Raw genomic sequence first — 13,300 nt, forward strand, 5'->3', positions numbered from 1 at the left:
CACCATTTGTGGCAGTAATGACAATCGTAAAGAAGAATTCTGGTGCTAGAAGAAGTCATAAAGAAGATTTTTAAGCGCAAAAAATATGACAAAAATGTTGAAGCTGTACTTTCATTTGCACTTTAATTTTATTGACAGTTTAGTGAACAAAAACATTCATTATTAATTTAGTTTATTTATTTTAACCCACCATAGTTGTATGTAAATTTATTTTTCATCAGTTATTTATTAATCCCTTATTATGCAGTATATTAGGTCAGTACTTCTTTTTCTTATCAGCCTGACCTAAGCCTGAGGTTTGTGTGTTGAATAAAATGTTTGAGATTAACACATGATTTCATATTATTGGTAACTTAGTAGGTAATATATAATTATGGAATATGATTAAAATCAAGAGTAAGGTTACTAATTCAGTGTAAATATTTGAGTATGTCCCTCGCCCCCTCTGTGGTGTAAAATTTAAGAGCCCCAAGGTTTAAAAGGGTCACACCCCTGGTTCAGAGCATTGTGAAACTGATTCATGCACTTTTCTACTCAGAGACATCTATTCTTCAAACAAATCAAGTGGGACGATCTTCTAAACAAGAGAGTTGAGCCACCATACAAACCGCAGCTGGTAAAACATGGTTTGTCATTTTGCTCCTCGGTCATATTTCTACAGAGCTCATTGTCATTTCTTTACTTCTGTAGCAGTCAGATGAAGATGTGAGCCAGTTTGACACCAGGTTTACGAAGCAGACACCAGTGGACAGTCCAGACGATACCTCAATCAACCAGAGTGCAGAGCTTACCTTTGCCGTGAGTAGTTTGTACTTAATACTCAGTAATAAAGTAGGACAAAGCAGTCTTACACCATAGTAGTGCGTTGCTATTCAAACCAACTGTATCTTCTTTCTTTCTTTCTTTAGTTTATTTTGAACATGAACACACTTGCAATATAATACATCACACAATTTCATATCATTTCACTTTACATCATGTCCGAAAAGGAGTAGGAAGAAGCAAAGCTTATTTAATCCTACCCCTTTCCCACTTAAGAGCGTTTACAAATGTATAGAATCATTTACTGACCTTTTTATATAATAAAATAACATCTGTGAATTAGTATACACAACAGTTTTGTAATATGCAATTAATTAACTAAGCCATTATTAACATACTGAGATGAAGAATATCTTATTTTCAATAAGGTTGAAAGTATTTCTCATAATTCTTCTTCTTTGTACTTTGTAAGCACTATTATTTTGAACAACCTCTTAAACTGGATCATATCAGTACATTGTTTAACTTCTTTACTTAATCCATTCTATCATTTAATTCCACATACTGATATGCTCAAAGTTATAAGTGTTGTACGTGCATACAAATGTTTTAAATTATTTTTTCCTCTAAGGTTATATTTCTCCTCTTTAGTTGAGAAGAATTGTTGTACATTCTTTGGTAGCAGGTTATAGTTTGCTTTGTACATCATTTTAGCTGTTTGCAATTTTACCAAATCACCGAACTTTAATATTTTTGACTCAATAAATAAAGGGTTTGTATGTTCTCTATATCCAACATTTTGTATTATTCTAACTGATCTTTTTTGTAACACGGTTAGCGAATGGTAGCGCACATTTGTAGTTATTTCCCCATATTTCTACACAATAACTCAGATATGGTAACACGAGCGAGCAGTAGAGAATATGAAGTGATTTTTGGCCCAGGACGTATTTTGCTTTATTCATTATTGAAATGTTTTTTGCCACCTTATGTTGTATGTTTTGTATACGAGATTTCCAGTTCATTTGATCATCTATTAATACTCCCAAAAATCTTGTTTCTTTTGCCCTTTCAATGTCTACTCCGTCTATTTGTATTTGTGTATGATGCTCTTTTCTACTGTTACCAAATAGCATTATTTTAGTTTTACTGAGATTCAAAGAGAGTCTGTTTTTGTCAAACCATCTTTTTAATTTGTTCATGTCCTCTGTTATTATTTGTATTATCTTCTGTGTGTTCTCTCCTGAACAGAAAGCAGTTGTGTCGTCTGCAAATAAAACTAACTTTAAGTCCTTTGTAACGTTACAAATGTCGTTTATACAAACTTGTGCAACAATTACGGGTCAGTAATTTATAAATGCTACAAATGACTAAGCATTGTAATGTGGAGATGGTGGAGTAGCATACTAACATTTTCTTGTGACTGAGGTGGGTTTGTCTTTATTTCCATCAGGGTTTCACCTATGTGGCTCCTTCAGTCCTAGACAGTTTAAAAGAAGGTTTCTCCTTTGAGCCACGAATGAGGCCCGTTCGCCGACACAACAGTGGCCCACGCACACCTATCAGGTAATACACACGTTTATAAAGAGGAATTCATGCGGACTGACACAGTGTAAGTTTACTCATGTCAAACGTGGGGATGTTAAAGGCCTACTGAAACCCACTACTACCGACCACGCAGTCTGATGGTTTATATATCAATGATGAAATCTTAACATTGCAACACATGCCAATACGGCCGGGTTTAGCTTACTAAAGTGCAATTTTAAATTTCGCGCAAAATATCCTGCTGAAAACGTCTCGGTATGATGACGCCTGCGCGTGACGTCACGGATTGTAGAGGACATTTTGGGACAGCATGGTGGCCAGCTATTAAGTCGTCTGTTTTTAAGGCAAAATTCCACAGTATTCTGGACATCTGTGTTGGTGAATCTTTTGCAATTTGTTCAAAGAACAATGGAGACAGCAAAGAAGAAAGCTGTAGGTGGGAAGCGGTGTATTGCGGCAGGTGTTGTGCCGGATAACGCACCCCCGCCGTAGAATGCACCCCCTGACTGTTGTGCCGGATAACACAGCCGGTGTTTCATTGTATACATTCCCGAAAGATGACAGTCAAGCTTTACCATTGGCCTGTGGAGAACCGGGACAACAGAGACTCTTACCAGGAGGACTTTGAGTTGGATACGCAGACGCGGTACTGTGAGTACGCATGCAGCTGCGGCTTCCAAACATTTGATCGCTTGCCCGTACGTGCGTGCCGCTATGTGCATGTCACGTACGTAACTTTGGGGACTTTGGGGAAATATATGTGCTGTATGAACTTTGGGGAGGTGAACAGTACTTTGGGCTGTGGGATTGAGTATATTGTGCAGGTGTTTGAGTTGTATTGGCAGGTTATATGGACAGGAGGGGGGAGGTGTTTGTTATGCGGGATTAATTTGTGGCATATTAAATATAATCCTGGTTGTGTTGTGGCTAATAGAGTATATATATGTCTTGTGTTAATTTACTGTTTTAGTCATTCTCAGCTGAATATCAGGTCCCACCCGCCTCTCACAGCATCAGAATCAGCTTTATTGTCATTACGCAGGGTAACGAGATTGAGCATCTTCCCTATCTGAATCGCTCCCATTGCCCTCTAGTCCTTCACTCTCACTTTCCTCATCCACTAATCTTTCATCCTCGCTCAAATTAATGGGGAAATCGTCGCTTTCTCGGTCCGAATCGTTCTCGCTGCTGGTGGCCATGATTGTAAACAATGTGCGGATGTGAGGAGCTCCACAACCTGTGACGTCACGCGCATACTGTCTGCTACTGCCGGTACAGGCAAGGCTTTTTTATCGGCGACCAAAAGTTGCGAACTTTATTGTCAATGTTCTCTACTAAATCCTTTCAGCAAAAATATGGCAATATCGCGAAATGATCAAGTATGACACATAGAATGGACCTGCTATCCCCGTTTAAATAAGAAACTCGCATTTCAGTAGGCCTTTAAAGAAGATATAAATCACAAGAGCAGTCTTTCCCCCAGTAAACAGCTTTCTTTGGGGGGGAGGGTGTCATGGGTAGCGAATGAACACAGACATAAAAACACGGGCACATTCTTTTAAGTATTGCGGTCACTTCTCAGCTGTTACATTTAATAATTACTGTAACACTTTTCACTATGGCAATAAAAAGTAGGGATGCAACAGTATTCTGTGGACTGTTCGGTCCGCCCTGCATAGGATAATCAGCCCTGTGTGTACGTGTGTGTTTGTTCGTGTAAGTGAGTGCGCGAGCGTGCCTGTCAACGGTTCCGAAAAACCAGGCTCCCCACAATGTAATGTCCAATCCCTGTTGCGTCCCTTCGTTAAGGAACCGAATCGTTAAGCACTCTCAAAAGTGAAATCGGAACCTGAAAAATCTTATCAATTCCCATAATAGCAGTGTTTGCTGCAGTTGTTTGATTGATTGATAATGTACTGCACCAACTTAAAGTCTCGGGACAAATGGCTCCCTAAAATAGACCGATACAAAGTCTTGCGATAATTTGATACATTAATATATAATGATACCATACAATTACCGGGGTTACACATACATGTTATAAATGTCATCGATAAATTAGCTATCTTATCATATAAAGTAGGTTTATAGAATGCAACGTTGCAATTACCTTGGAAACATATATTTCAGAAAAGCATTTTTGTCAGTCAAAATAAGCTACTGTATCTTTAATGACAGCAAGTTGTTAAAAGTTGTTCTTAAAGATTGCAAATAGTTATGGAGCAAGATTGATGAAGAGTACTGTTTGTCCATGCCTCAGAGACTATAAATAAGCTGTTATAAAAAAATAAAATAAAAATGAGATGGTGCAGCAATGTACAAACCCCTTTTCCATATGAGTTGGGAAATTGTGTTAGATGTAAATATAAACGGAATACAATGATTTGCAAATCCTTTTCAACCCATATTCAATTGAATGCACTACAAGACAAGATATTTGATGTTCAAACTCATGAACTTTTTTTTTTTTTTTGCAAATAATAATTAATTTAGAATTTCATGGCTGCAACACGTGCCAAAGTAGTTGGGAAAGGGCACTCAATAAACATTTGGGAACTGAGGAGACACATTTTTTAAGCTTCTCAGGTGGAATTATTTCCCATTCGTGCTTGATGTACAGTTTAAGTTGATCAACAGTCCCGGGGTCTCCGTTGTGGTATTTTAAGCTTCATAATGCGCCACACTTTGGGAGACAGTTCTGGACTACAGGCAGGCCAGTCTAGTACCCGCACTCTTTTACTATGAAGCCACGCTGTTGTAACACGTGGCTTGGCATTGTCTTGCTGAAATAAGCAGGGGCGTCCATGGTACCGTTGCTTGGATGGCAACATATGTTGCTCCAAAACCTGTATGTACCTTTCAGCATTAATGGCGCCTTTACACATGTGTAAGTTACCCATGTCTTGGGCACTAATACACCCCCATACCATCACAGATGCTGGCTTTTCAACTTTGCGCCTATAACAATCCGGATGGTTCTTTTCCTCTTTGGTCCGGAGGACACGACGTCCACAGTTTCCAAAAACAATTTGAAATGTGGACTCGTCAGACCACAGAACACTTTTCCACTTTGTATCAGTCCATCTTAGATGAGCTCAGGCCCAGCGAAGCCGACAGCGTTTCTGGGTGTTGTTGATAAACGGTTTTCGCCTTACATAGGAGAGTTTTAACTTGCACTTACAGATGTAGCGACCAACTGTAGTTACTGACAGTGGGTTTCTGAAGCCATGTGGCGATAACCTTTACACACTGATGTCGCTTGTTGATGCAGTACAGCCTGAGGGGTCGAAGGTCACGGGCTTAGCTGCTTACGTGCAGTGTTTTCTCCAGATTCTCTGAACCCTTTGATGATATTACGGACTGTAGATGGTGAAATCCCTAAATTCCGTGCAATAGCTGGTTGAGAAAGGTTTTTCTTAAACTGTTCAACAATTTGCTCACACATTTGTTGACAAAGTGGTGACCCTCGCCCCATCCTTGTTTGTGAATGACTGAGCATTTCATGGAATTTACTTTTATACCCAATCATGGCACCCACCTCTTCCCAATTTGCCTGTTCACTTGTGGGATGTTCCAAATAAGTGTTTGATGAGCATTCCTCAACTTTATCAGTATTTATTGCCACCTTTCCCAACTTCTTTGTCACGTGTTGCTGGCATCAAATTCTAAAGTTAATGATTATTTGCAAAAAAAAAATGTTTATCAGTTTGAACATCAAATATGTTGTCTTTGTAGCATATTCAACTGAATATGGGTTGAAAATTATTTGCAAATCATTGTATTCTGTTTATATTTACATCTTAACACAATTTCCCAACTCATATGGAAACGGGGTTTGTACTAGTGGTGTGTTGGAGTTTTTTTGTTTGTTTTTCATGATTCCATAAGTATTTTCCTTAGAATTGAGTAATTGCAAATGATTGAAACTGTTACTGCCACAATTTATATTTTTGATTTCCTTTAGTCTTTTTTAAAGCCAGAAAGTTGCCATTTGAAATGACTATAGTTTTGTGTCAAGTCTGTTATCTGCCTTTTTTCTACAAAATTCACAACTGAATGAACATCCAAGACTGATGATTGCATCATATTTTCCAGGGGTTGTAGACGACAAAATACACTAACTTGGGAGTTTTTTCTTCTTCTTTAGAAGGGACACACAACAGGTTCCCTTGGATTGGCTCTGACAAGGAGACAATTTTTGGTTAAAGGGGAACATTATCACCAGACCTATGTAAGCGTCAATATATACCTTGATGTTGCAGAAAAAAGACCGTATATTTTTTTCAACCGATTTCCGAACTCTAAATGGGTGAATTTTGGCGAATTAAACGCCTTTCTATTATTCGCTCTCGGAGCGATGACGTCACAACGTGACGTCACATCGGGAAGCAATCCGCTATTTTCTCACTTTCGTCGGTATGTTGTCGGAGGGTGTAACAACACGAACAGGGACGGATTCAAGTTGCACCAGTGGCCCAAAGATGCGAAAGTGGCAAGAAATTGGACGAAATTTGTTCAAAATACAAGGCTGTGGGGAAAGCCGACGAAATGGTCAATCGTTTGTTCCGCACACTTTACCGACGAAAGCTATGCTACGACAGAGATGGAAAGAATGTGTGGATATCCTGCGACACTCAAAGCAGATGCTGACATAAACTCCAAAACTGGACAGATCAGCTTTCAGGAAAAGAGAGCGGATGAGGGTATGTCTACAGAATATATTAATTGATGAAAACTTAATTAATTACTCGCGGTTTTACGTAAATTATTATACATAAACTGTGTTTACCAATAATTTAGCTTAAAAACATTTACTGAAATGGGCTGTCTGCACTCTCAAAGTGCATGTTGTTGCCAAATGTATTTCATATGCTGTAAACCTAGTTCATAGTTGTTAGTTTCCTTTAATGCCAAACAAACACATACCAATCGTTGGTTAGAAGGCGATCGCCAAATTCGTCCTCGCTTTCTCCCGTGTCGCTGGCTGTCGTGTCGTTTTCGTCGGTTTCGCTTGCATACGGTTCAAACCGATATGGCTCAATAGCTTCAGTTTCTTCTTCAATTTCGTTTTCGCTACCTGCCTCCACACTACAACCATCCGTTTCAATACATGCGTAAACTGTTGAATCGCTTAAGCCGCTGAAATCCGAGTCTGAATCCGAGCTAATGTCGCTATATCTTGCTGTTCTATCCGCCATGTTTGTTTGTATTGGCATCACTATGTAACGTCACAGGAAAATGGACGGGTGTATATAACGATGGTTAAAATCAGGCACTTTGAAGCTTTTTTTAGGGATATTGCGTGATGGGTAAAATTTTGAAAAAAACTTTGAAAAATAAAATAAGCCACTGGGAACTGATTTTTAATGGTTTTAACCCTTCTGAAATTGTGATAATGTTCCCCTTTAAAGTGACCAATCAGAAAGGAGGGGAGTTGCTAGGCTGTCTATTCAATACCTGCCCCTAAGTGGCAAAAGGATTAGAGCCCACACTTGGGCAGAGAGGGGTTTTTATGAGTGCGGATTTTGGCACTGTTTTGACGCCATAATTGTTCACATTGATGGACGGTTATATCCTAAATAAAAACTATTTTACCATCATACATTCCACATTAATAACTATTGTAATATTATTGGAGGCAACTAACAATTTCTTCACTTTTGTATTTTAATTTTCTTTTCTTTTTTTCTCTTATTTTAGTCCTTTGACATTTTCCCCCTCTGGGCCCTTCAAGTCAAATATTGATGGCGAGCCAGGACTATTTTCTCCCTCATCTGCCTCAAAAGATCCATCTCCTGTGCCGCTGGAGAATGGATCTGCCAGTCAGCCGATCAGTACACCTTCCAGGAACAAGAAGGAAAAGGGGCACCATAGATGAGGAGGAGGGACTTTTTCAGATCTAAGCAGGTGAACCCATTCAGTTATCCAACAAGAGTTTGTGTGGGTTTGAGCTTTGCTATAATTCAGTCATGCACGGGCATGTGGGGCTCGCTTTTTCTTCTCTCAGACCTTAAACGGATCTGCATTTGACATGCGCCAGTTTACGCAACAGGTATAAAGATGACAAATCATTGATAAAGGCGCTATATACAGTAAGTCTTATCCATTATTATTATTATTATTGATAGAAAATACAATTTTTAGTTGCATTTAAGCTTTCTTCACAAATAGGCACTTAATAAATAACAGTTTGAATTGTTATATTTTTAAATGTGTGACATAACTAATTTGGATTTATTTAGTGGATCGAGACACAGTCAACAAAATGATGGCACATGTGACAGTTTCCACGCAAAGTGAGAAAACCACAAAATCATTATATACCTGTAAATTATTTCCCGCTGCAAACGATGATGAATGGGACAGAACTGCATTTTATATAAACACAGGATTTAAGGAATATTGACCTGATCTGATTGATCTGTAATCTCTAATGCAATATTGCATTATGTCATTTAAGTATTATCTTACTCTATGAATAACATTTTTGTTTTGTTTTTACAAACCATACAAATAAAGAATAACTAGGAATGTATACTTAAACTATGCACAACAACAAGTTGTGTAACCAGCAACATGTTCTAAAAAAAATTGCAATGCATGGACAGTGTTTTCTTTCTTTTGCTCATAAATGCATAGATATTTGCTGCAGTGTTGTAAAATATGTATCTGGATATGAAGATAATTCTATTCATTTCTTTTTTTAATGTACATTAAGTTTTGAGAATTATATATAGAGTGCTTTAGGGGTGACTCAAGTAATTGAAAATATTTAGTGGACAAGATGTTTTGGGATTATTGCTGATTTCTCTTGCCTTACTATTGTCATATCTGAATAAAAAAAAATGTTGCTCGGTTTGAGAGATTTTTTATTTGCCTAATGAATTTTGACAAATATAATCAAACGCTCATGAAGGTCAGCTTTGAGCAGACACATCCTTAAACATGCTTATTTTACATCAACAGTTACAAAATGTCCTTGTGTATGCATGTTCATTTCAAAGTTTCCTGACCAGGACAAGTTGGATTTGCTGCCCTGGCTGGAGGAATGAGCAAGTATTTTCGAAAAAAAAATAAAGTCAACTGCCCTTTCGGGACTTTCCATTAAGAATTGCAGAAAGATGTTGCATGATGAGACCATGTTACAGAGACAAACGGTATCATTTACAGAAGGCCAGAGCTGAATGTGGTACAAAAACAAAAAAAGATAAGAAAAGTTGATTCTGCATGCATCGCTTTCCTGACAACCCGGAAAGATGACAAGAATTGGAAGCGAAGGTTTTCGAACTACACTGGAGAGCCACCGATTACGGCATCTTGTGCGAGGTAAACACACTACACATCTGTGTTTTGTCCAGGAGAGAATACACAGAAACTTATACAAATATTAACAGAAGACATTAACAAATTTGAGAGATGATTTGACAAAAACACTATATATATCTCAGTAAAACTAAAATAATGCTATTCAGTAACAGTAGTAGATAAATTCAAACGAATACAAATAGACGAAGTAGACATTGAAAGAGTAAAAGAAACCACATTTAGGGTGCAATAATAGATGAGAAAATGAACTGGAAATCTCATTAAAATATACAACAAAGTGACAACAAATACATCAATAATGAATAAAGCAAAATGGCATGGTATGCTCTTAGTTGTCATTGCACAAGTACAACAAAATGTAATTTTCTCTACAAACCCATTCAGACAAACTGGGGGAGGATCAGTATAAAATAGTCTATCTCAAAATGGGTTTCTTCTTCTTTTGTTTTTATGGCGGCAAGCAACCTTCTGGTGTGCATTACCGCCACCTACTGAAATGGAGTGTGTACCGAGGTGGATCCCTACTCTAAATTATTTTATTTAACCCAGGGTTTTTTAAATATGTGTATGTTGCTTTATATCCTATGTGTTCTGAGTTCAATCCTAATATATCTTCCACTGCTAACCTAATATTCTCTTTCGCTAACTTACTTTCCAGTATTTCCCTTTCTCTATTGTATTTCCTACAACGTATTAAAACATGTCCTACACTTTCTATCTGATGGCAAGAATCACAAAGTACTGTAGTATGTTTCCCTATCAATTTCAATGAACTATTTAGATATGTATGTCCTAATGTCATTCTAGTAATGTCTTCTTCCTTCCTATTTCTATTGCCTCCTCTCATTACACCTATTCTCCTCTGGACTTTGTAATACTCTCTACCTTTTGTTTACTTATTCCAATTATCCTGCCATTTTTGTATTGTGTTCTATCTTAATTATGTTATTCACTTCTTCTTTACTGTGCTTAATCTCCATCAGTCTGGGCTCCTATGGGGTAGGGGGCATAAACGGGGGCCGAGAAAAATAACTTGTCGATAAGCACATATCACATGTTGACACAGAAACCACAAGACTTGCAACAGGAGGGTAAGGGGGCAGGCCTCTGGCTCGAAGCTGCCAGCCACTAGGGACGCTGGTCTGTTGTCCGTAATACCACGTGGGGTGGCCGTGGGGGTTGGGTTATGTGTGCATATGTAGCCATGGCCTATAGTGTGTGTGTTAAGTCTGTAGGCCTGCAGTCGCCTTGCAAGCGGTGGCAAAGTAACAAGAGTTTATCTTTCTTGTCTTCGCTGCACTGTCCTTGAGGGGACTCTTGAGAGAATGAGCTTGCCACGGAAAACAATCAAGATTAGAATGGTTGTGTTTGAGCAAATTTAAACTCTTTACTCTAATTGTCTATGTTTGGTTCTCAAATTCATCCCGTAGGGCAGACGGTCCGATGTTATCCAAAATCAAAAAAGTCTTGAGTGTCCAGAGTTCTGCCCGCATCCTCCAATCATTTGTGGCAGCTTTAGGGTACTTTAAATGGCTGCGAGCATCTTACAGTTTTCGATACAACCCGAGTAACGCTTACTCCAATCAGCAGATGTCCTGTTATCATGGTTCCAAATAGGTAGATATCGTCAACGTCCTTGACTGAAAGGGTCGCCGGGTACGCGGCACTCCTTTTCTCCCATGAGTCCGTCTTGTGTCCAGCAAAAACCGTTCCAACAGGACAGTCGGGTTCCTCCATCTTGTCAATTTTGTTGAGGACTAAAAGTTGCTAGACTTGATTGTCGCAATGAAGATAATGCCAAGATTAGCCACTTTGTTGTTTGCATTGTTCATCTTTAACCCGGAAACAAGTCCTTCTTGGTAAATATTAGAGATGTCCGATAATGGCTTTTTTGCCGATATTCCGATATTGTCCAACTCTTAATTATCGATTCCGATATCAACCGATACCGATATATACAGTTGTGGAATTAACACATTATTATGCCTAATTTTGTTGTGTTGCCCCGCTGGATACATTAAACAATGTAACAAGGTTTTCCAAAATAAATCAACTCAAGTTATGGAAAAAAATGCCAACATGGCACTGCCATATTTATTATTGAAGTCACAAAGTGCATTATTTTTTTTAACATGCCTAAAAACAGCAGCTTGGAATTTGGGACATGCTCTCCCTGAGAGAGCATGAGGAGGTTGAGTTGGGCAGGGTTGGGGGGGCGGGGTAGGGGGTAACGGGGGGTGTATATTGTAGCGTCCCAGAAGAGTTAGTGCTGCAAGGGGTTCTGGGTATTTGTTCTGTTGTGTTACGGTGCGGATGTTCTCCCGAAATGTGTTTGCCATTCTTGTTTGGTGTGGGTTCACAGTGTGGCGCATATTTGTAACAGTGTTAAAGTTGTTTATATGGCCACCCTCAGTGTGACCTGTATGGCTGTTGATCAAGTATGCGTTGCATTCACTTATGTGTATGTTAAAGCTGCACATATTATGTAATTGGGCCGGCACACTGTTTGTATGGAGGAAAAGCGGACGTGACGACAGGTTGTAGAGGACGCTAAAGGCACCGCCTTTAAGGCACGCCCCCAATATTGTTGTCCGGGTGGAAATCGGGAGAATGGTTGCCCCAGGAGATTTTCGGGAGGGGCACTGAAATTCGGAAGTGTCACGGGAAAATCGGGAGGATTGGCAAGTATGCAATACAGCAGCATAAACTATTTACCTCCCTATGATCAATGCACCGCTAAAAGTAGGTCCTTAACGTTAGCGCTTACAATAACAATATCACTAATACTTGGTTAATATTCAGGTCACTAAACTTAAATGGAGTATTGTTGGCACTTTTTTTTTTGTCGGTTTTATGGACGCAATAGCCACAAGCAAGTCATGGCTCCCATTACATCCATTGTTAGCTGACATATTTACATTAATTCACAAGTTAGAATGCATTAAAACAAATGTGTTCTTATCCCACATAAGGATTGTGAATGATGGGCAAAATTTAAAAAAAAAAAGTACAGTTCCCCTTCAATGCTGATTAGTGCTAAAATGACATAAAAAGCACTCGCTACCTCTCAATATATTTCAGTGAGTGAGAAAAACATCCAGAAGTACAATCTTTTACTAAATCAAACTTTATTTAGTCAAGAGAGAATGAAATGTTCATATAAAACAATTTGACAGTGTCATTGTGATTTATGATTTTAGTCAAATCTACCGCGTAACGGAAAGTTTGAATTGTCATTCAGAGCAATTTCTCTATAGAGCATCATAACCCCAAACACCAAAACAGATGCTTTTTAAACAAAATAATATTGCATAATAGCTGTATCTGTTATTAATTTGACCAGAAGGCTTATTCTATTGGTGGCAGGTATCAATCTGTGATATTGACATGAGTATTGATTAGATCAGATAGGTCTTTATTGTCATTGCACAAGTACAACGAAACTTTGTTTTCAGCACAAACCCGTTCAAGATTAGACAAACAAATAGTGTACAGGGTTACAGAACAGGAACGCTGATGGGTCGCCACAAGGAGCCCCGTAAAAGATGGGAAAAAGGCATACTTGCCAACCTTGAGACCTCCGATTTCGGGAGGCGGGGGGCGTGGTTAAGAGGGGATGAGTATATTTACAGCTAGAATTCACCAAGTCAAGTATTTCATATAT

The 13,300-nt window shown here is 38.6% G+C and overlaps 1 protein-coding gene across 1 annotated transcript in view; it reads left to right on the forward strand.

Moving 5' to 3' along the window:
* LOC133617268 (ribosomal protein S6 kinase beta-2-like) overlaps positions 1–9,168 on the forward strand; it is a 59,836-nt gene extending 50,668 nt beyond the window's left edge. The window contains exons 13-16 of the mRNA XM_061977158.2: positions 539–616; positions 691–798; positions 2,216–2,328; positions 8,011–9,168. Of these exons, the coding sequence (XP_061833142.1) occupies positions 539–616; positions 691–798; positions 2,216–2,328; positions 8,011–8,188 (477 nt within the window). The 3' untranslated portion in view covers positions 8,189–9,168. The remainder of the gene's footprint in view (positions 1–538; positions 617–690; positions 799–2,215; positions 2,329–8,010) is intronic.
* Positions 9,169–13,300: the final 4,132 nt, after the last annotated feature.

The sequence above is a fragment of the Nerophis lumbriciformis genome, linkage group LG16 (assembly GCF_033978685.3).
Source record: "Nerophis lumbriciformis linkage group LG16, RoL_Nlum_v2.1, whole genome shotgun sequence".
NCBI lineage: Eukaryota > Metazoa > Chordata > Actinopteri > Syngnathiformes > Syngnathidae > Nerophis > Nerophis lumbriciformis.